Below are 25,408 nucleotides of genomic sequence, written 5' to 3' on the forward strand. Positions count from 1 at the left end.
GATTTATTGATTGGAACTGCATTTTAATCATATGGCTGGAGGAAAGAAAACAGTTGCTAGAGACTGCCAGTCAGCCCCAGCATGGGGCAGGGTAAAACTGTTTCTGCCATTAATATCAGGCAGCGGCTATGTTAGAGTAAAAGGACATTAAAGAGTTCAACATCTGCAGGCAAAGTTGAATTTATTTACTCATGGCTTCAATTATTATTTAAGATGGAAAACTTGAAAAGGTCAGAGCTGCTACCTTAGAAAGCATGCCCTTCATTTGTCTCCAAACATACACTTTTTTCTTAGCTTAGTTCAACACTGAACCAATTAATCAGGTACAGTGCTCTCTGTTTTCAAATGCTAGTTGTGTTATTTTCAAGCAGACAAGTAAAACCAACCCAAATTTCATTTTTGTTTTAGTCCATACTAGAAAATGCAATTTGAGGCGAATAAAACATCTGGTCCTCAGCTTAGGTAAGCAAACATCTGTGGGCCTGTGTTTCTATGTATATAGATATGCATATGTATAAAATCCAGATTTACATTATAGTCTAATCCTGCATTCACATCTCCATGGAGCACTGTTTGGATGGGAGCCATAGCTTGGATACAGGCAGCTAAGAATATCAATACTGCAGAAAAATCTTTTTCCTTGATATTATTTCAGCAAAAGACAACTGTTGGTTTAGATTTAAGCGTATTTAGCAGGCTTGATTTTTCTTATGTATCTTTTGAAAGTTTCTCACATAACCCCTTAGATTTTTCAAACTTTTTTTGAACTAAAAGATTGCTTTCAACCCTTTAAACTTGTTGAGGACAGCAGCACTCTCCTTACCATCAGTCTTCTAAATGAAGAAAAATCATTGATCTAAGAACATCTGACAGTACCACATAACGTATGGGCACTGCTGGCCTCAGTGACTGAAGGTGGTCAAAACAAATGAGCTGAGGAGGAGGAAATAAAGCATAAAAAAAAAAAATAAAGCAAAAAAATGTGATGATGTGTGGAAGCAGACAGTGATGGTACTCGATTTCTAGAAGGCAGGCAAAGAGCGTACGTGGACTTCCGCGACTCATAAGCAGAGTTGGTTTAAGTCATGAAAACAGAAAGATGGTTCTCGAGGGAAGCAGGCAGCGAGCGGGTGAAGAAGCAGGGACAGCATCAAGGAATGGAAAAAAGAAGATCTTCCAGAAATAATAGTATAGGAACAAAATCATGGGAACAGAAAGAGGATCATGAGATGACAAAGGTCAGAAAGATAGCTTTTTATGAGATACTGGAAGAAGAATTTTCCATATAAAAAGGCAATGGGCAAAGTGACAAAAATAAGAACAGGGAGAAACGGGACCTCACACTCGGCAAAAAGTCAATGGGTACTTCACTGAAATTAGTTTTGGTAGATCAGAGGCAGGAACTGGAAACAGGAGCAGAGAGGCATTTAAGGGATGCCTGTTGTTCAGGCTCTGAGAGTCAAATGACAGACTCAAGGAGTTTGGAGAGAAAGGAGAAATTAAAGTTAATTGTTAAAATTCAGAGAAGGCTCCTTACGGGCTGCTGACTAAATAGTAGGCTTGAAAGGGAGAAAGACCAAAAGATAAGAGTTTTCTTTTTGGTTGGTTGGTTTGGGGGTTTTTGTTTTGCTTTTAAAAAGAGAATGATGTAGCAGGCAGAAGGGATTTTGAAGGATGATGCAAAAAGACAACGATAAATTTCAACACTGGGCAAATTAAATATCAAGAAGACTAAACAAGTAAGTAGCTGGAAGAAATCTTCCACAATATGCAGAGAAGTGAAGAAAACATTCTAAAAAAGCTGCATCGAGCTAAGTGGAAGAGGAGAATAGGAGTTAGAACAAAAACTCAAAACGACTGGCTATAGAGCAATAGTGTTGGAGGGAAACATAGGGTCAGGTAACCAACTGGGAGTCAGGGATTTTTCATAATGGGGTCAAAATCTAGGATGGGGAAGTAAGGATAACATCAATATTCTGTGTACTGTTAGGATTATACTTTTTCTTGTGACATATGGACTAGGAACACAGGGAAAAACATTTGTAAAAACAAATAAATATTAAGTGACTGTTAGACAGCCGGCTAGAGAAAGGGCTACCCTTTAAGCAAATAAGCATCTGGGACTCTAAGGCAAACAAGTCCTGGAAATGAGCCAAAGTGGAAAGTACAAGGATATGAATAAATTACACTCCTGAGCCATTTTCCTCAACAGAGACTATAACTGCAAAGAGTTCTGTATGAATCCCCTAATCTGTTTTTTTCTTAAATGTATCAACACTGTTTTCATTCCAGTAAGTTCAAGAGACGATCAGCCTTATAGAATTTTATTGCTTTCCAAATGAGTCTCTTTCATAGGCACTTACTAACAATTTTCCTTGAATAAATGTACAGCTCCTTTTAGCATGTTGATTTTTATCGGTTCACTATTTTAATGTTTCAGAGCAGAAGGAAAAAAGATATTTTGTCTAAATAATCCTGACATTTTGATTCGTATGCACAGATGGTTAGCAAATTTTGTAGTAGCCAAATCAGTTTTAGTGTTGCTGACAAAAATCTTAAAATCTCACTTGTCACTGAAGAAATTGATAAACTGATCACAAAACTCATTCCACTCCAGTGGAATGACCTAAGCAGTCATATAACTATTATTTTTGTATGAATATACTTCAGCTTTACAAATCCCTTCTGCTCATATAAACTGCAACTATGATACCAGCTCGCACATATTGTGTAACTGCTATTAAATAGGGTTTTGTCTGGGGCAAATTGAATATGTTAAGATCTATAGTGTGTTATCTTGTTTAATCCTACTTTTAAAATAGAACTCCTACAGATGCTAGAGGCATACTAACAGTGTGGGTTTCTTAACTCATGGGATTAGAGTGATATTTTGCTACACATCTAACAATTCCTCTATTTGTTATTCCTCAAATCAGCTGTGCTGTGTCAGACAAGGAGATTTAGACTTCTTGGTATTTCTGTTAAGATTCCACGTTCTACATGTGAGGAACTGTAACCCTTTATGCATATAAAATGAAAGCCCCTTCAAGCCACAGAAGTTTTTTGCTGGCTGCACCACAAAGGTAATACCTGGTCATCTGTTCCCCAGTACCTGTCCACCAATTTACACGCTGCCTGGGCTGAATGAGATAATGATGATTTAGGAGCCGCTCTGCAGTGAATACCATGTATGGAAACCACAGTGTTTCCACACAGAATTTAGGATTTCAGTCAATTGGATGTTACGTAGACAAATGAGGTCTCCCAGTACAGAACCCAAAAGTTAATTTGAGAAAAGAGATGGATACATTCTTTCATATCTTGATCTGAAAACAATTGTGTGATGTTTCTTTGAAGTCTGGGTGTCACCTACCTCCACTCAATGTTGAAGGTGGAACTCCTTGGACAGTTAGGAGGGACAACATGCTATAAACCACTCTTGGTGAAGAGTGAAATTAAAGGAAATTTCCATGGAGTGGTTCAGCAGCACATTCAGAGGGAAAAAAAAATTAATTTATCAGGCAAAAGACTCCAGTTTTAAAATTGACATTAAAACTGAAATCTCTAGAAAGCAGCCCTAATTTGATTTGAAGGCAACTGCAAAATTCCAGCTGGAGAGAAGTTTAATTGGAAAATCACATAGCCATTCCTAGCAATGACTGCTAATAATTATGTTTATACAGCTTCCCTGAATAAGTGGTCCAAGACTAGGTCTGGAGACATTACATTATCTTTGTTTAGCTTGTGCTTCTCTCCAGAGCCTTTGTTTGAGCCTTCCGTCCTCTTTACTTTCTCCTATCCGGTTACTTACCCAAATGTATTTGTGCTAGATGTAGTCAAAACTCTTACTGCTACTGTTTATTTTGTAATTCAGACCTTAATATCTATGGTAAAGTTCACACTTCATAGACCACATTGAGGAAGCACATTAACCTTCACTTCTTGTAGAAGAGAGCAATAAATTGTGGGTTTATGTCTTTTTTGTTGCTCGCAGTGTTTGGATAGTTGCTGTTAGCGGAAGCAGATGGAAGAAGTCTTCAGAGGACAGTCAGCATTGGAATGGTTTTGTGGTGAGAATTTACCAGCTGTAATGAGAATTGCTGTTATTACCACTGAGTTGCTGCTGACCTTCCAAGCATAACCAAAGGGTTACAAAAGGCAAGGACTCACACAGAAGTTTGCATCAGGACTGCTCAGATCAGCTCATCATAACAAATCAGGGAAGCTAAACAAAGGGCAGGAAAGGAACACAGAAAATGAGAAAAGGAAAGGACTGGCAAAAAAACAAGTTTACTATGTGAGCTGACTTCGAGAACAAGAATGCTGGGAAAAAATCAGCTCTGGAGAAGCAGTGAAGTGCCTTTGTGTTCCTCCCCAATTTCACACTGTTGAATGATCATTTCTATTCATAGAACCTTTCCTGTACTTATACAAGTGTTTCTCAGCTGCTTTCAAATTATAAAGCAGGCACTCTGTTGTTTTATGTACCACTGAAATGTGTTTATCTGGAGATTAAACAGACAACTTCATGTATTTCATGACCTTGGTGGAAAGAAACAAAGCATTGAACTCGCCCCTCACAAGCAAAGATAAATGCAGAAGTCTGCTGCCTACTGCTATGCAGTGCATCCAGCTCTAATTATGTGATAAGTGGATGGACTCAGTGTTAAACATATTTTGCAAAAGTTCTTGAACAAAGTGCTTACACCGGTTATGCAGATAGCTTGCTGAAAGCCACATGAATACAAATTATTATGCACACAGTATGAATCTGGATGACTACAGGAAACACTGGTCGTCCAAACCCTGTTTTTTGCTGAGCAGTCCTCTATTTCAGTCAGTGCACAGAATGAGCGTATTTGTTCTTCTTTCTCTCTCTAAAATGATCGCATTCTCGCTTGTAATGCTACAGCAGAGTATTTGTTTTTAAGGTCATTGGTAATTCAATCCTGAGCGGTGCTGAGCATTTCTCATCACATGAGAAACCTCAAACCAGCTAATCCTGATAAGAACTGACACATAATATTGAAGAAGAAGAAAAAAAATAACAAAAAGGTAATTTCATTATTCAGATAGCCAGGTTGTTTAAATAAGTCTTCCAGATGTCCTTAGTTTGGTACCACCACAACACGACTCCGAAATATTAACTAACATTCTTCTTGATCACAGGCATTTTTCAAAGTTATTTGAAAGTGATTAGGTTTCCAAGATAGACAGACATTTGGGATCCTAATTGCACTGAGAGTCAAAGCAATCTATGCTCCTAAAACCAGCTTATTAAACCCTAGTGGGAATTAGATGTCTTCACACCTATTTCTAAGTCCAATAAGCTCTTATTTTTTATCTTTGACATATAACACCATTTTGGGGGGAAAAAAAAGAAGAGGTATAAACGCCTATGTTATTTAGATACTTAGATTACTAAACTGCTTCTGTGATTTTGAAAATCTTTTCTGCAGCTCATTGCAACTGAGAAAACTTTGAATGCCTTGGACTTTAACACAACTGAGAGCAGTGACCAATTATTAACCATGCAGAAATTGTACCGTTAATGGAACTTTACTGAAAATTTCAAATCCCGTGCTATTTTTGCAGTGAGAATGAAATGCTCACAGTCTTGACTTAGAAAATAAAATATTTATCACTATTTAGATACTTGTTTCCTTTCACATGGATTTAATACATAGCTTTTCATTTGACCAATAGATACTCTCTAAACTAAATTAATAGCTACTTTGCAAATAGACTCCAGCAGAAACACGTCTACATCTACATCTTTGCCTCGGCTTAAGCATGGAAGAACACAAGTCAGTTATGGGACAACTTGATCTCTTCTGTTTTCACCAAAACTGCTAAGTCAATATTTGTGGGGAAAAACCATGAGTATCACAGGTTTAACACAAGAGTGAGTTATTTATTTTAAGAAATAGAGAATATATCCTGAGTTGCAAAGTTGTCGTCTTCATGCATGATCCTGATTATACAAGAATAAAAAAGGTATTAAGGGCATAATCTGTTCTCCATGAGGGTAACAGAAGACGTAACGATTTAATGTTCTAGCAAAGGAAAGTCAGATCAGGCTATGCAGAAATTTTCATTGTTAAGATTTGTTCAGGAACAGAATGTGGAGCCTTTTGATTTTCTATCTCTGGCTGTTTTAAGAACAAGTGAGACAGATCTCTTACAAGGATGACATAGCAATCCTGCAACTGATCCCGTTTCCTCTATTTTTCATGACCAGAGAAATTATCTTTGAATTCTGCCTTTCACATGTGAAAAATATACCAAGTAATATCTTTCAGTTGTTTTCAAGGAGGCTTTTGGGCACCTGGAGCTTCAGATACGTCAAGTGTGTTAGTGAACTGCTACAAGGGTATAAAGTGGAAGTAAAGCTGAGTGAAAAGGTCGGTGCAAATATCTGTCTAGTGTAGGGGGGTTTCTGAAGGGTAAGATACGATTCAGGAGCCTTGCTAGCTGTATTTACAGCTCTAGAAAAAACAAGGATGGCCAAAGAGCTCATCTCTGATGATCCCCAGCCATCATGAAGCTGTTCTTTATGCCAAAGTTTACTAACAGCTGTAGAGGCTTTGTCCTGCTCTGCTGAGTTTCTGTATGAACTCTGCTTTCTCTGCATGTAAATTGTCTCATAGACCAAAAATAGGAGCCAAATGGAAATTCCAATATGTATTTTGCTCATGTGATTTTGCTAAAATGGTTTTATCCATTACACAAAACTACTTTTTGTGACAGAGCAGTACTGGAAACAGGTTGCTCCAATCGAATAGGCTGCTAGAATTTGAAGACTGGTTCCCATAACGTAGCACAGTTTTATTTCTTAACTGTTAGCCTGGCAACAGCTGCTTCTCATCTGTTCAGATCTGCTTATTGCCGCTCAAGTCCCTCAAGGCCCGCCTGGCCTTCCAACATCCAGCATGAGAGAATGGTACATGAAATAGGAAAAAACCCACTCAGCTTGTCCTCACCACCTTGCTGAGCCACACTGGCAGCTCCTGCTGGTCTTTTGCCTCTGTTCAGTCTGGTTTGTGCACCGACTTCCCTCTCACCAGGACAGTGAAAGAGGGCTGGTACCCTGGCCGTCCTCCCGAATTGTGCGTTAGTCAAAGGACAGTACTCTTTTGCTCAGTTTTGCACACAACTATGGTCCTCAGTAGTGATTTCTCCAAATCAGATGTCTAGAGCAGGGAGATACCATCTACCATTAACAGATTGTTGGTGTCCAAAGATAGGGTTCGGTTCACTGGCAAGACCCATGGAGAAAGGAATAAAGTTAAAAGGTTAATAAGGTTAATCAACATTTTCCCTGTAAGACAAGATAAGAAGGACCAGGGTTGACTTTCACATCACAGAAGAAGAGGAGGCGAGATCTGTTGTTTTCAAATGTGCACACTGAATGGAGAGATCTGGTCTGTGTTGGTAAGGTATGTCTAGCATGGAAAATAACAATAGCAGGTCTAAGAGAGAATTTTTTGTAAAAGAAGTATGAAAAAGAGAGCCAGGAGGAACCTTAAAAGTTCTTTTAGCTCAGTATTTGGTCCTCAATATGATTTAGCCAACACCAAGAATCAAGACAGGGACTCTCAAAGCTACAAGTGTGTTTCTCAACAGCCTGAGCTAAAAAATAAATCCCTCCAGATGGTGCTCTGAAAGTCTCATATCCTCTTTGAACCATGAGCAGACGGAGATACATATTGTACTCCAGGGGCTGTTTTACCCCAGTGGGTAGCACAACTAAATCAGAAGACAGTGCTGGAAGTCATCATAAATCATGGTGACAAGCAACCTATTCACTTACAGGTCTCTATAGGAATTGATGAATCATTTATTAAAGCACACATTAGTCATTTATTACTCTTCTATAAACCATTTATCAGCAGATATTCAAAATGTGAGCAAATCATATTTCTCACTTAAGACTCACCACTAGTATATCTCCAATTTCACTGTGGTGATCTTTTGTCAAATTACACAAATTGTATTCTGTTCACAGGAGGCAAGCTTCTTTATTTAACTGGTAAATTCATTTCTAAGATCATACATTCCTAAAATCTAAGCTAGGATAAATTTAAGCTAGGAAAAATGTTTTCCCAAATCTTAAGTCTTCTGCTGTGACAGAATTCTTCCTATTTTACTTGACTATTTTTACTATTACTACTTATTTTACTTTGAAAGTCTCAGGGAAGATCTGGGCAGAACCATGCCTACAGGAACAGATAGAAGAAAGTATTTGCCAGTTTGTGGCTCCCAGCAGACGCTGCATTGCTAGTTTTTCATAACGCTTCAACCACGGTGACATTAACTGTAGACTAAAATCACTGTTCTGCAGGCATACAACACTGCACTGGTCTGTCACCAATTGTTAAAGTGACACAAGCAAATAATTATCATTTTTCTTAATGTGCTAGATATAAAAACAATACTCGGCACCATTAGCATTCACTTGGTCTAACTCATTCCCACACAGTTTGAATATCCTGCAGCACACAAACCAAGTATCAGATTTTCCAGAATGATCAATTCCTGCTCCTCGCTTTGCTTCATTTCTTACTTTCACGTAAGTAATCCCTTGCTGCTGAACAAAAGTTGAACTAAGCCTTTAACTTGCTTGAAAGGAAATGCCAAATTGCTCTTTGTGATACAAAATACACACTGTATTCAGTAATAATTCACAAAATTAATTAAAAAAACTCTTTCATATAATAGAAATAAGGTTGTAAATTTTAAAAACTTCCTGAAAAAGAGGCCGCTAACTTTACAACTATCTCTATTTTCATTCTCTATAATTTAAACCTGGCACAATATCCCGGCCATTGTGACCTTTTAAAAGGTAGACCTTGTTACCTCACCTGCGATTTTTGGAGGAGCTCTTAAAACATTGCTCTTTGAGGCATTAAAGATGAAATTATTTAAACCCCTGGAGGGAACAGGGTGCTGTTTGCATGTCTGAATGGATTTTTTGCACTGCTCAGAGCCTGTTATGAACAGTAAGGGTAAGTATATATGTGAAATAAAACAAGGCAGATATTTTGGAGGTGTTTAGAGTGATGGGGCAGTAACAAAATAATTAATTGGGCTGAATCCCACAAAGCAGTGTCTCATACATTAACCCATCAAAGTACGTGACACTTCCTTATAACCTCAAGGGCTTAAACTATTCCTCTGAAGTTAATGGAAGTGCTATGCTGGATCACAGCCAGGCTTGCTCAGCTTCTTCTGCGATTATGCTCTGACACACCATCAATGAATATTTCCCTAAGCAAGAAGGCCACAACTGCATCAGAATGGCACGGGTGTGGTATGCAGGGGAATAAAATAGCTGATGGAAGAACGGATTCACTAGATAAATACTTCTTCTTCCAGCAGGATCTACATAAACCCAGTAGAGGCTACTGCAAAACTGTGTACAGCAACAAAGGGGCATTTAGACCTTTCTGAAAACATCAAGTAAAGCCCATTAATGAGCGTTTTGAATAGGTGTGTTAGGACCTGACCTCCAAGGAATAAATATAGTAAATAAGAGTACACAGAAGTGTACCATTGCTTAGGAGTAGATCCATAAACTTGTTTCTGGGGGAAAAAAAAAAAAAAAAAAAAGAGAGGCAGAGACACGCTCGTGCATGGCTGAGATTACCTTGCACTAAGGACTCAAAGAAATATCTGTTAACGCATACAAGACTTCTTGGAAATAGAAATATATAGAAATATAGACATTTCCAAATTTGGAGAAAGCAATGAAAAAATCATTAACTTTCTGTCTTGGCATTCATTGAATGGTTTGGGTTGGAAGGGACCTTAAAGATCCTCTAGTTCCAACCCCCCTGCCCTGGGCAGGGACACCTCCCACCAGACCAGGCTGCTCAAAGCCCCATCCAGCCTGGCCTTGAACACCTCCAGGAATGGGGCATCCACAGCTTCTCTGGGCAACCTGGGCCAGTGTCTCACCACCCTCACAGTAAAAAATTTCTTCCTAATATCTAATCTAAATCTACTCTCTTTCAGTTTAAAACTGTTATCCTTTGTCCTGTTGCTAAACTCCCCGATGAAGAGCTTTCATTACAGAACTCTCAACACCAGCCGTCTCACGGGCGGTGAACTGAAGCTAGGACAAAACGTGTTGCTTTCCTCTATGTTCCTGACCATCAAAAGCCCTAAGACAGAACGTAGGCAGGAGGGAATTCTCTATTTTCCTCCGTATGAGCAAAAGGAGAAAGCTACCACTAGCAAACTTATTTTACAGGTTCCATCCTGCTAACCAACCTCTGTATGACATCTCTTGACACAAATTTTTACATTGTCGTTGCATTTTGTGTTGGAAATGATGCATACAAATTTTTTAATGTAAAAGAAGAAAAGAGCAGCTTCAGAAAAGTCTGTTGCATTGAGCTAAAAAGATGTCTTTAAGTATATTTTCAGTTAAGGAACATTTTTATATTTAGAAGCAAGCTAGTTACAATTACATACACCATTTTGTAGAACACGGATGGCAAACTCTTACCTCCTTCTTAGTAAATTCTGGTGGATGGTCGTTTTTGTCATCAATAAGAATAGTGGCAGTTGCTGTGCCAGTTAGTCCCACATCAAGACCGCCCATATCCTTCGCTTCTATAACTAGCTCGTATTTTGGGGTTTCCATAGTCTGAAAAAAACAACAGAAAAGGAAAGCTTAAAAAAAACCAAAACCACCCCACAACATATTACATACTCCTTTTAATTCAAATTAAAGGAATAAATTAAAAGAATCTAAAACTTATTTTGAACTAATAAAACATAGCACAGAAATGGATCTGTTATCACAGTGCTTTACCAAAACAGCACAGCTTTCTATGAGCTTCAGCTACTACAGTGGAAACCTTATTTGAATACAGTATGAAGGAATACAGGTGAATATCGGTAAACAGTACACATTCTATCCTGTTATTTAAGGAGATTAGGAAAGAGGAAAGAAATTAAAACATATCTGCTCTTTAAGAGTAAGCTCTCACTTCAGTGCACCAATATTTAGCAGCTTGCTTCATCAGTATTATGATGGGTACATAATTAAATACTAATGTCACAATCTACATATAAATTCACTTTATTTTATTAAATCACATTCATTCTGTGTATTAGCATTTAGAATGGTAATTTAAGTTTGCTTCACTGTAAGAAACAAGAAAGCAGTTTCTGAAATGGGCAACAACTGCCAGTCATTGTACAAAGCACATGTGTATAGTAACATTAACGATTTACATCTATAATATACGATTCCTACGTCATGGTTACTTATCTGACTGCCTACCCATTGTAGAACCAGACAGCATAGGACCATAGCAAAAGCCATCCTTAATTTCATGCAAATCCTCCCCCAACAGACAGCCATAACTTGAAAAAATAATTTTGTGGACCCCTTCTGCAATGGGAATGTGACAGCATCTCTAATTTACCTCTCACATCTGTTTGCAAGGTGGACAATGGGGTAGCAATACATCCCATCAAAGGGAGCTATTATCAGCATCAGAACCTGCTCCTGTGGAACTCATAGAGAATTTTGACATGTATTTCACTGGAGACAAGACTGGGCACCTAATTAAAATGAGTATTTTCCCCATTTGTATGGCTGCCTTATATGGAACCATCTGCCTGAAGACCAGATGTGCTGCATCGTCAATGGAGGACACAGATGGGAAAGTGCTACAGTCACCTTTAAAACTATATGGTAAGAATATCACATGTACTCAGGAATGTTTTCTCAAACCTTCCTTGAAAAATAACTCTGGATCTCAGGGGTAAAGTGACATAATGATGCCTGAAAGGGTGGCTAGGGAACCACTGCTAGAGGGGTTTTTTAACCTCAGAGCAGCTCTATCAGCCAACTGTGTTTACAAGAATCAAGGCTACACATCTTTGACATCACCCATTCAATGTCCTTCATCTAACACTTTTCCAGAGAATTAACATGCAGGGAGACAACTGGTGTGAAACTCTGTCTAGCAACACCACGATCTCTGTCTACCATCCATACACTGCCTTATAAAGCAGAATCAAGAAAGCTGAGGTACAGCTTATCCCATAGCAGAGAACACAAAATAGTTTGGGTTGGAAGGGACATTTAGAGGTCATCTAGTCCAATCCCCTGCAATAAGCAGGGACATCTTCAATTCAGGTTGCTCACACCCTGTCCAACCTGACCTTGAATGTTTCCAAGGATGGTGCATCTACCGCTTCTCTGGGCAACCTGTGCCAGTGTTTCACCAGCTACATTATAAAATATTTCTTCCTTGTATCTAGTCTACATCTACTGTCTTTTAGTTTAAAACCAGTACCCCTTGTCGTATCGCAACAGGCCCTGCTAAAAAGTTTGTCCCCATCTTTCCTGTAGGCCCTCTTTAAGTACTGGAAGGCTGCAATAAGGTCTCCCTGAAGCCTTCTCTTCTCCAGGCTGAACAACCCCAACTCTCTCAGCCTGTCCTCACAGCAGAGGTGCTCCAGCCCCTGATCATCTCCATTGCCCTCCTCTGGACCTGCTCCAACAGGTCCATGTCTTTCCTGTGCTGAGGGCCCCAGAGCTGGACGCAGTACTCCAGGTGGGGTCTCACCAGAGCGGAGTAGAGGGGCAGAATCCCCTCCCTCACCCTGCTGGCCACGCTGCTTTTGATGCAGCCCAGGATACTGTTGGCTTTCTGGGCTGTGAGCGCACGTTGCCGGGTCATGCCCAGCTTTTCATCCACCAGTACCCCCAAGCCCTTCTCAGCAGGGCTGCTCTCAATCCATTCATCCCCCAGCCTGTATCTCGCCATGTAAAATTTTTAAGGACTGATTTCTGATCTCTAGCTTAGCAAAGCAACCTCTCAGGCCACGCAGTCTTCTCTGTAGCTAAGTGATTTGAATGTATTCACAAAATAGTGCATTTTGCATTATACATTTTCCTGGGTACATCACAACACCTTTCTTGGAGCATGTGTAAGGAGAAGATCCCAATTCCTTAGTACTTAGATCTTGAAGCATTTTTAGGCCACGAGAGAAGCAACCGTACCAGTTGCTCATCAGATCAGCTATTATGAAGCAATATATTTGCATGTAAAATCAATGAGTCAAGCTGGAAGATATATTTAGCTCTAAAAACATATGGACTACTAAAAAATCAGATGCCGCTGCCACTTAGGGGATCCTAAGAAATGTATTTCCTTAAGTCTTACAACATTATTGCATGAAATTCATCTCAGAAGGCAGCAAACCCAGAACAGGATTTTGATTTATAACATCATATAAATCTATGCAAAGAAATATTACTGACATGTCTCCAACACAAATTCAGATTATAGAGCAGAACAAAATTTACGGTTTTCACATATTTATTTTCTAAAATGTTTTCAATATACTAAAACCTGAATGGAGCTTCTCTCCCCGCTCCTGGATGCAACTTTTTCATCATTTTGATTAGGAAGTTGTTATGATTGTATGGAAAACTTGCAAAGCCATTTATCACTTCATGTTTATAAGCCTCTTTGCTCAGAAAGAGGACCATTTTTACTCGCAAATTGGCCTTTTTTCCTTTGAAAACTGTCCCATTTTCTATTGAAAGCAAGCCCATTTATGCTAGAAATTGTGTCTACTGCAGCAGAAATTTCTGTGACAGGAGTCCAATATTTAAGCTCACAACAGCATGTGAAAAACATTGAATGTTGAGTAGTATTTCATATCATTATGAATACTTCACACTTTCCGGCTATGCAGCACTTTCTACATCTAGTTCTGTCACCAAATATTTGCGTTGTTAGAGAAAGCAACTCCTAACAGATCCAAACCCGAGAGCAGAGGCGTGTTCCCATCAGATGCTCTCTTTGCACTACGATATTGCATGTAAAGGACTTTTCAGCATTTCTCATACTTCTAGCCCAGTTAATTCAGGCACTAGTAGCAATTATTATAATGGGTCTGCATGATTTATCACACTGCTGGTAAATCCTGGGACACAGGAGTGGGGATCTGTGGACAGATCACGGGTCCCCATGCTCTTACTAACCCCGTTCCTCAGCTGATGATGCTGCAGAGGGCCAGGGTCTGTGCTGGGGACATCCCCCATGGTAGGGGCTGCACCACAAGATGTCACGGCAACTCCTCATCTTTTCCCTCTTCACAGCACTCAGGTCTTTTACCCCAGCATGGTCTCTCCCTGCACTGGCTCCCATCTTGTGAGAAATGAGTGCTCCTGGAGGGAGCAGTGGAGGAGAAAAGCAGCCTTCCCTTCATCTTCTCCATCCCTGCAACACCGTGCAGGTTAGGGATAAATGCAGCACCCACAGTTGGTAGCATTTTGAGACCCCACAGTCGCTCAGACTGCTGTTCCCACCATGACATTGACTGTCCCTAAACCCTGCTTCTCAAAGCAGCGACCTAGCCCCTGAAGCACACTCTTGCAAAAACAATCCAAGTCATACCATTTGGAGAGTGCGATGTTAGCACTATAAATATGTAACAACTCTCAACAAAGTGGATCTACAGCTAAGAAGGATAATAGATTATTTAGATAAATGAACATGAAGTTGCTGTTTGTGTGGCTTATTACTTATCAACTGTGACTTTGTAGAGTGTAACACTGTTGCGCGGGTTTGTATAATTCCAGCAGGAGAACCATTCCTTTCCCCATAAATTTTCACTCTAGTCATTTAACCACGGCAGGGGTGACACTGGCAAATTGTTTGGTTTGCCAAGGAGGTGAGCTGTGTCTTGAGCGTTTTTCTTTGAAGGTCCCCCCACCGTCATTCTCACCAGTGTTAGCATTCCTATCAGATTTCACTCCCCTGCTGCCTTGACATAACCGGTTCAGCACCGGTAAGCAACGAGGGGCCAGAAAGGCACTTTTTCAGATTTCAGATTCCTGACAAAGCCAGCAGGTTCTAATCACAAAAGAGAAATAAAGAGTTCAGTGCAGATATGGAACAAACCAAGTGATTACTTTTAGGTAGTGCTAAATGAAATCAGATAATGATGGTTTTCTGCTGAGTCTAAATCTTTTAATATTTCCTACAGATACAATAAAAAACTGTCAGTGACTTAAGAGAAGCAAGCCATGGCTAGTATTTCATGCCACCGGCAGTAACAGTCCAGGCTGATAGCCTATCAATTGCAGGCTGTAAGGCATCCATGCGCCATGGAAATTCAGCTGGAATTGAGAGCATCTTCAGTACAGTAGGACTCAAAATGTCAGATAGAAACAAGTGGAACTACTTGCATGATTACAAGAAAAGTTTAGGATCCTTAGGCGACCACTGGCATTTTCAAACATGTTGAAGTCATGAATTTCCAGTTATGTACAATGACTCTCAGAGCCTTGGTATTGCTAGAACAACAACAAAACCCCTGTTTGCAACTTCAGATATCCAAAGCTTTTAGAAGTGTGACCAATGTATCTCCCCTTGTTTATTGATCTGGTAAGGAAGTGCAATGACTCAGGAAGCTGGTGTTTTCACTGAGGCCTGGCTTCTTTCCATCTATCTTTAGACATTCAAATTAAATGTCTACTGTATTGGAGCATCACTACCAGAGAGTCAAAGGACAGGAGCCATCTCTGTATTTGTCTGCACTGATGACCTCAGGAGGTCAGTGCTCCCTAGTGCACATACCTTTGTGCATGACTAAAGCTCTCTGAAGATCTTGACTTTATAAAGATCACAAAAAGTAGCCCACAACTGAGGAAGAGAAATCACATTCTGGCACTGCATTTAAGAAGAATATCCTAGCAGTGAACAATTGATTGTTTATCGAGATTCAATGGCCCTGGTAACTTTTTCTTTGGCTGCTGGAGGAGGTAGGAAAAAAATCTAGTTTTGCTTAACTTCTGAAGTTCAAAAATTTCAGTCCGAATTATTTGAATATAAAGAAAAGAAGAATAAGTAATGCACATTCACCAGAAAGAAGAGCATGAGAACACTCATAACAAAGATCTCTTTTTGCCATTGACACCTGAAACAGTTATGACTAAATCTAATCTATAAAGTTGGCACATAGATCACACATGTATGAAACGCATTTCATTCTGGCTGAAAACTGAAATCCTTGTCACTGTTAGAGTCAGTTAGATACAATGTACATTGGGAAGCCTATTTACTAAAATAATGCTTTCTGGTTTTCCAATATAGCTATCTAGCTCTTTTCAGGAGATATTTTCTGGAAGGACACACTATTTGGTATTTGTAAATCCATTTGCGATGCTGAAGCTAAACTAAGAAGAATTTGGATCAAGGCTTAATCTTCTTTGTCACATGTGAAGATGGAATGGGTTCAGAATTTTAGGCTACTTTATTCTTTTCTTTAATTCGTAATTCAAAGATGTTTAAACAGGAGTTCAACGTATTTTCTTGTAAATCTTCACAACATTGTTTTTATTACCAGTATTTAAACTATATGTAGAGGGGTTGAAAAAGTATCATTTTGGCAAAGATAATTTTTCCCTTCTGTATTTATTCACGTCATCAGCCTGCTATTCAACGCAGTGTATTTTGTAGTTTCTGTTTTAGTGAATTTCAGGATCCTGCTGTGAATCCCTGCCTCACATCAGCACCCAGCTAAAAGCTGCAGACAGGCACCAAAGTCTGGAAAACAACAGGACTCCAGAACCCATCTCTTCAGTGTTTCCTCCTGGCTGGGTGTCCCCTTTGAAGTGTCTTTAGCTAGGTCTTCATCCAGTGCTCTCCAGCCATTGTAAGACACCTATGAATTATGAATTGCATGTCCAGAAAAGGGCACCCTTAGTATCACAACACCCAGGCCTTCATTTGGTGCTTCATCTAAAAAAAAACTGGGGAGAATAAAAATTCCCAAATTCACATGCAGTACTCAGTTGCTAAGATCAAAACAAACACTGTTTGGGAAGCAAACACCTTACAGAATGTTCAAAATTCTTGTAAGGGTTTTAAGTATCCTTTCAGGCTATCTTAATACTTTTTACCAATAGAGAGGTTTTTTACTATTTCGTAGATATTAGCATTTTCTGTAACACCACCTCAACACTTCCACTTACAATTCTGTTTATAAACCATGTATTCATCCATAATACTATATCAGTACTGTGCTACCGTATCATAGTTGTTATTAATGCCTTTATAATATAATGCTAACCAAAAAGAATAATTCTTACTATTTCAGTAATTTCAGTTCATGCTAAATAAATGCTTGTGTTCATTTAAGATGATAATTGCATATAGTATGTAATGAATATGCACTATTAAGACATAATCAATGTTCTTGTTGAGTAACAATATCAACATTGAATCTAACATTGTTCCAGAGTATACTGTCAGGATTTTGACAAATGTAGATTAAAAAAATGAAGGAATGTGACTATTAAAAGCTCTAACAGACATAATGCTTTTATAATTATAATATCAGCATTTATTTTAAATGCCAATTGCTGCTGCATAAAAAGGGCAATATACACAGAGGCTTTGCATTCAGAGCTTGAATTACAGTTTGATGAATACAAAACCCCAAACAATTTTGTAACATAAATGCTCTTTAGCTCATCAATTTCCAATTTTTTCTGTCATAAAGGAAGGTCTACCTTTTAATCACTGTAATAATGTACTTCTCTTATGAAGAAAATCAATATCTATTTACTACCCACAGGAGACATATAGTTCATAGGTATATCTGGAAGCAAAAAGGAAGACTAAATTTTCTCCTCCAGCAGTTGCTGTTAAAAAAGAAAAGAAATTACTTCAAAGAGCTTGATACAAATCGGTTTCCTGACCAGAGATATTTGTTTCCCATAAAGTGGAAATCTGTAACTTTTTAATACATAAGCTGTATAGGATTGTGACTTTAATTCTTCATAATGCTGACATAACTATAGGGCTGAAATACATGGACACATTTGTCATATTTTACATGGAAATAGTGGACAATAGTGGACAAAACTGTCCAATATTTTGTGTAAAACTGAGCAGTCTTGAATGATATGCAAATTAGGATTTAGAGTTGCCATTGAATTTGTATCATTTTGGTGAAGGCTGCCAACCATGATAGGGTGACAAGCTTTCCTTTGAGAAGTATTAGAAAACTGTAGAGAAAAACTATTTGTTTATTACTGTACAAACACGTACATCTCAGCTCTTATAGACAAGCACCGCAGTATTCGTGCAGACATTAACTTCATTTAAGGGACCATCCTTACATTGAGAATGTTATCAATAAGGAATTTCTCCTTAGGGAGAGATCACCAATTTCTAGGACAGAACAGTGACGGAAGCTCCATTTAGTCTGAGACATTTCCATTTAAATTATTATTGTTAGTTAGGCTACCACCAAAAATAAGCCCTGGGAAGAAGGCAACTATTCAGTATTCTAAAACAAAATCTTTAATCATCATAAAAGATATAACACCACTGAAGTTCGTACCCCTACGCTGATTTTTACCAGCCAAAGATAGTTCCCTGAGTATCATTTGTTTGGAACAGAATGGCATGGGATCTGCAACAGCTGCTCACTAGGTGCTTATTGTTTGGGAAAAGAAACGTTTTCCATATCTGCTTTGCTAGAATTATAAAGTGCTATAATAATTTTGAATAAGAACGGAGAATAAGAATCCCAATGTCCCAAGGAAAACACTTGCTCTCAAACGCCATTAAATCATACTTTTTCTTTTAAACACAAGCTATGTTTCAACTTTCCTTCTGAACAAATGTATGTAATTTCATTTTTTTTTTTTTTCAGGAAAAAAAGCAGTTGTTCCTCATAATTAAACAGTACTGCAGAAACCTTTCATTTCAGTGTGAAAGCATCAATTATTACGTAATTTCTCTGGCTGATTTCAGACCATTTAATCACTCTATTATTATTACATACTTGGAGGTGTCAGGAATAAAACTACCACACTCATCTCACCTAAACCTTCTGTCAACAGCAGACAATAGCTACAGTAAGTATCTACTCCCCGGTACCAGGTCTGAATAAAAAAAAAAGTTAAATACGTTATAGTCTATATGCAACTATAGGCCCGGGTATATGCAAACATTCCCTTTGTGTTGACGTGTCACTAAGACTGTCATTACTGCTATACCCTTCCAAAGATTGTCCTGAGTTTAAAGAACGTGTACAATCGTGCTAGCTAGATCAGAGCTCCTCCAAGCTCTGTGTTACGTGGTAGCCCAACTTGCTGCCTCAATGCTCACTGGTGTTTGGATACTGCCCCTGCAGGAGTCTGGATAGTCCCCTGCAGTCAGAGGCATAACCTGTAGAAGATAGAGCATGGAATTCAGCGGGAGGGGAGTTTGAAGGCCAAGGCAGCTGTAGCTTCTTTCGGAGTTGCTACATGCAATTATCACTTGGCCATGAAGCCCCCCAGGCTGGAGCATCATTTCCATTATCCATAATTCTCCGCAACTCTGACTTTTCACAAAGCGACATGCTGCCCTAACACACCTGCCCGTGTGCTGCAGATTCCTAATGGCAGCACTTCCCTTTTCACAGTGCTTGCACCAAAAAGAGCCCCCGACCTCCTTGTACACAAAGCACCTAGTACTCTCTAGCCTGGTCCTTTAACGTAGTACCAAAACAGTGCTGAAGCCGTGATGTTACATCTATTCCTTGTTGACTATACACCTACCAGTGTTTATATTCTGATTTTTGATGCTGGATAGAAAACACTGTATGTTACTCCCATTAATTTATTGCACCCAGATGAAAACTATTGATGGAATCAGTGGCAAATAGTTTCCCTGATGCTCAACACCTTCTAAGCCTTAACATATTCTCTTATTGAACACAGTAACAATTCTAATAAGCAAAAACTTCCAAGGACTTTTTCATTAAAATCAACATATAATCAGAAATGTTAACAGTCTGACTGACAGGTGCAGGAGCCACCATTCTCCCAGTCCTGATTAATACCCTTGTAAGGGAATACTGAAACTACTATACACTCCCCCAATTTATACTTAATTATTTTTACAAAGGTAACAGTTTGAACAGAGCATATCAAAACAGTTTTGTCCCATAATAAATAAATGTCTGCATCAGCACATCCCACTGGATGAGGGAAGGTAAGATTCAGTTCTCCTGCCTGAACAGGACTTTCAACCTGCTTGTCTCGACTGCCTCAGAAAGTACTAAACCTCAAGCTAGCTGTCAGGAGCACTCGAGATAAGAACTCCCTTCGGGATTACAGATATTTATTTCAAAGCTTTTTTTTCCCAAATCACTATGTTTCTGTACCAAATGTTCATTTCAACAAATCAATATATTTCCATAAAAACTGTTCTCCTGTAATACCCAATCAGCTCTATTTGCAGTGTTAATTATATATTTCATTTTAACAGTCACAATTTGCAATTCAAATAATCTGCAAACCAAAAGATATTTGCTGGAAGAATGGTCAAATAATTTTCAGTCATTAACATATTAGAGTTGTACAATCTGTTTGCAGACAATTTGTGAAGAGAAAGAAGGGCAAAGATGTTCTAATAAATTATTAGTTGCAAATTATTGAATCATTCTTAGTCCGTGCTTTAGGTAGAAACGAGTCTATTTAAATCCCAAAACATAAAAGGGGAGATACAGATTCTCCAACACAGATACCATGGTTCTCAGTAGACAGCTTTTCAAGTATCTCTATATTAAAATACCTCTGCCAAGAGTATTCCCTAAGTATACGAAGGGTGTAAAGGTCACGCAATAAGGATCAGAACACAGAGATGAGTCAAGGTGTTCTGCTGTAACTTTAAGAGAGAAAAATCATGAGCAACCCCCAAATTACTCAGCCTGAAAAGATCCTCAGCCTAGCATAAATCAGCACAGGTCCACTGACTTTAAGTGGGCTACCCAAGTTTATTTACATTTATCAAGCTATAACTTCCCCTGTTTATGAATGAACATGCTTATGTGCTTTCATGCCACACTGTAAGATGTTTCTGTCTCTTGTACAACTGGCAGGTTCACATAGATTTGCATTTAAAACAAAGCAGAACTGAAGTGCAAAAAGCTGCCTTCTAAATCATCATGGCATCAAGACCACGAGAGCCAAAGGTCCGATAACACACACTTTGAAAAAAAAAAAAAAAAAGTCCCTGAATTCTTCAAAACAGGAGGATGAAAGTAGTATTTCCTGCCTTGTTGCAGGTGTAATCACATTAGAATTAGGGAATTTTGTTCATCAGTAATCAAGAGGGTGTCTGTGCCTGTGTTTGTGTAACGCAGACTCTGGAAACTAATGAGAAGTCCCAGGCATTTAACCCATTGGGGAGGGACATCAATCCATGGTATAAATATTTCATACAACAGCAATCACATGGAGCTGGTCAGCACTCCCCTATGTTTACTGGAAACAAATTGCTTTCCCAAATTGTGTGGATAGCAGCCAGCGTCAGTTATCAGTGATCTCACTGATAAACACGCGTCATACCTGCAGCCCTGAAACACGGGAATCCTTCACTGAGCACAGAAACAAAAGGCTGTGTTAAGCATGCTTATCAGTGCTTGAATTTGCTCCTCCTTGAGTCCGCATCAGGTTCAAGAAGCCCTAAAGTATTTCCTGCAGGCTTTGGAGGAGGATATTGAACACTTCCGAAAGGTAAATACTGCCTTTCACAAAAGCGTGTCCCAGAAAAGGCATCTCCAAAGCAGGGGAAAAAAGAAATTGATGGAGTTTTATCTTCTTAAGGTGCCAAGAAGTGGGTCTGAAAAAGGCAGAGGTAAAACTTGAAGCAGTTCAACCTAAGCTTATTCCCAACACCTCTCCTTCCTCACAAAATCAAGCAACAAAACAATAACATAGCTGAAATCCTGGACTATGGGACTCTCTACTCCCAGACTGCACTTATTCGCACGCATTTTTGAAGGAATGCATTGCAGGAAATTAAGTGAAACCTAAGGCTGATTATTTTATTATCTGTCACCATTAAGCAATCTATCGTCTCACTGGAGCTAAATTTAGATTAATCAAGTTTACACCACTGAGATCTGCCTGGATGCCAATGCAACACTTGTACTAATCTACCTCATCATTCCAAGACAGCACAGACCCATACAGTGCCTTGATTCACCTTTTCATCAAACATCAAATTCCAGATGGATGTTCAGGCAAGTCAAGTTCATTAAACACATCCAGTTGACAACTGCAATCCCAGAGAAAGCTGCCTGACCGTGTGCCCACGCAGGGTTTGTGTACACTGTTGCTTCAGCACTGATGAGGAAAGACCTTTTGAAGTGAACTTTCCCATTGTTTAAACTTACTATACTGCAGTTTGCATCACTGAGAGTGTGGCAACTGGATTTCTTTCAGTCGAAATTCAACTGGACAACGTGCCCTGGGCATCACCTAATTCTTTCCAGCCATCGGTGGGATTCAGTCTGGGGAACCAGACTAGAGCTGTCTGAAGTGAAAAGCTGCAGTGGACAGTATGGATGTCAGGTCCTCAGCATGAACTGTTTCGCTCTACTGATCTGCTTCTGCTGGTCTCCTCTACCTGCTAAAGCAGAAATAGCCTTACAATCCACAATAAACTAGACAGCTATGGAGTTTACAGTATCTAACCAGTGACAACAACCTGTTAAGCCAGACCAGGCAAGGAGACACAGCAGTGACAAGAACTGATAAATCCCCCGAAGTTCCAAAGGCTGCAATACAAGTGTGGCACAAGACAAGGATGAACCATTTGATAAATGATCTGACAGCACCTGATGCAGAGGCTTTTCAAGTACATGCTTCCTCCTTACCCCCAAACAGCACCTCTAGATCTACAAAAGCTTAGCATTATTCCTGTGCCCAGTTTATACTGAAGAATGTGAACAAGGCCATTTGCTCACTAAGGTCTGTGACTGATCACTGGGAAACAGGTTTCTTGAGGATCTTTGCACAGCAGCTAAAAACAAAAGTTTTCCTTGAGCTTCAATATATAATCATCTAAACCAATATTCTCTGCCTAGGTAGTAAAAGATAATAAGTTTTATGATACCTCCCTAATGCCATGTCTTTACATAATCTGTTATCAAATGAATCAAAATGAAGCTTACTGGGTTAACGTCAGAAGTCACATTCTCACAAATTAGGAGCACTTAGATTATATTTCCCTCCATAAACATTCCAATTCCCACAACAGAAAGCAATGTTATAAAGGTCAGGATGGAAATTGTGTTTCTGCTGTGTAATCTCCTTTGCAAATTTGTACCAGTGGTCAAAATGCCCAGAAAACTCAATTACTGACTTGCTATGACAACCGTACATCAGCAGGCCCAGGCAGACAGAGGTTATTTCTAAAATTAGTACCCTAATGCAAAGAACACATTCTATGATTCCAGAAGTACAGCCTTTGCCTGATGTTTATATTGTTAAATATTAATGGAAGCACTGTCTATTATTTCAGACATATTATCAGGAACATAATATTCTAGTTAAATCGGTGCATTCTAAGTTGGAGGGGAAAAAACCTTCCAGGTCCATTTGAACCAGTTACCATTTGAAGGTGGTATTCTAATCAATATAGTCATCAAATGTTACTTTTAATCACTATTATCATTTTTCCTTTAATTTTGATTTTGTATGCAAATCTTATTTTAGAGTTTAGTGTTCTATTGCCAGCAATAATTCCAGGTAGCTTTTGAAATAAAAGACCCTGCTGAGAGTGTAATGAATCAGTAAATGATACCAGCTTTGCCCATGGACAAAACCAATTCTAGTGGCTGCATTTCTACTCTCATTGGGTTATACCCGCAGAATATAAATTGATCTAATTCTAAATCATCCAAGGGAAAATGATGTAAAATGGATTTCAATTACACTGTTGCTGTTTTACAAAAAAGCTTATCACACTATGGGGTGAAAAATCAACCCCTCCATAGGATTTACTTTCTGATGAAAGACATAACAATGGAATTTCCATTTAAAAGTTTCTCCAGACAATTTCATTCTTTTCTTACTTAATCCTATGTATCATTTTATCAGCTTACTTTCATGATAAAAAGTAATTAAATGCCTTATTTGGAATTCCTATACTTTCTGCTTTGGTTAGTAAGTTTTAATTTTGCTAAACTTTCATAATCCTACTTACATCTTCTAAGAGCACCCGGCAACAAAACAGCTCCCCCCCGCCCCTTAAGTCAGGCTTTGTTTTCTTGCAACCAAGCTAAGATTTCGAGGTTATTCTCACTTTCAGACTTAGTCTGTCACTGCCTTGTGCAGGTTTTGCTCTATATTACAGTTGCTTTTGGTGAACAATAAAAGATGTTAACCTGCTACAGGTTACTCCTTTTATAAGTTTATGTCTGTGCAATAGAACTATACACAGTTGCTTTCTGCAAATCAATCTTCAAAAGCTTTTCACATTCACTATAAAGGAAAGAATAGATTTCTAATTCATTTATTTCATTAGCAATACCAAGATACAAACTACTTACAGTATGAATCTACTATGGTGACCTAAAGGAAAACCAATAGGAAATAAACATTATAAAGTAAGTGTGGGAATATCATGCATGCAGAAGAATTTTCCTTTCGAGGATTTTTGAAGATTCAATAAACGCATAGATCTTTGGATAAATAGAAAATCTCACAAACAGGCATAATCATCAGAACCCTGGAAGACACTTGACATAAAGTAATAAGAAATAATACTGAGGTATAAATTTGACTTCCCTTCTGCACATCCAGCATCCAGACAGTATGTTCTTTTAAATGTTTAGCAGTGTAGTTTTCTGGCCCAAAATCTTGCTCAAGACTTTGTCTCAGTGAAATAAATTTTGCTTTATAGGAATTACATTGAATTTTTATTCACTGCAATGCCCTGGTATTTGTTAAAAAATTTGCCTGAAGTAATAGCATTCTCAAAAAGTAAATATTTGGCTAATTTTGTCTGCTTTCCCCCACGAAGTATCTCTATAAAATATTTCTGTCAGGTTCCCGAGGACCGGTTATCCCGGTCTTCCTTTTCAAGGAACTAGTCTGCCAGGAGGTCTGAGAGGTGACAGATGAGGGAGGCTTGTGATCATCCTCACCAAGAGATCAGCCAAGTTAACGCGGAAGTTCCCTTCAGCTTCAACAGGGCTGGGTGCCACGTTCTTACGGGAAGCAAACTGTACGCCTGCTCCTCAGGCAGGAACACTCGGTGAGGTGGTCTTTATTTTAATCATTTGATCATTTCAATCAGGACATTGCAACTAACAAAGGTCCTAAGCTCTGCTTTAATAATGAGTCATTAGTTAACCTTTTATAATGCCCTGTTGTGACAGCATAGTTTTTACTAGTATTGTACCAAAATATCCTTCATTCATGCTACTCAGTGGCAGAAATTTCTGGAGGCTTGTTGCTCTACAAAGTGGTTTTATATACAACTTTCCTTCAGGGGAATTCCCAAAACACACTGTAAAGAAAAAAAAATCATTGCTAATTTGCAAAATTAAGAAAGAAATAAAGATAAGAGTT

The 25,408-nt window shown here is 38.8% G+C and overlaps 1 protein-coding gene across 5 annotated transcripts in view; it reads right to left on the bottom strand.

Annotated features, from left to right (window-relative positions):
* CDH13 (cadherin 13) overlaps window positions 1–25,408 on the bottom strand; it is a 508,761-nt gene that overhangs the window by 85,066 nt on the left and 398,287 nt on the right. For all 5 annotated transcript variants that reach the window (XM_074582826.1, XM_074582825.1, XM_074582824.1 and 2 more), the window contains one exon: window positions 10,514–10,654. In XM_074582826.1, coding sequence (XP_074438927.1) covers window positions 10,514–10,654 — 141 coding nt within the window. The remainder of the gene's footprint in view (window positions 1–10,513; window positions 10,655–25,408) is intronic.

The sequence above is a fragment of the Larus michahellis genome, chromosome 4, assembly GCF_964199755.1.
Source record: "Larus michahellis chromosome 4, bLarMic1.1, whole genome shotgun sequence".
Classification (NCBI taxonomy): Eukaryota; Metazoa; Chordata; class Aves; order Charadriiformes; family Laridae; genus Larus; species Larus michahellis.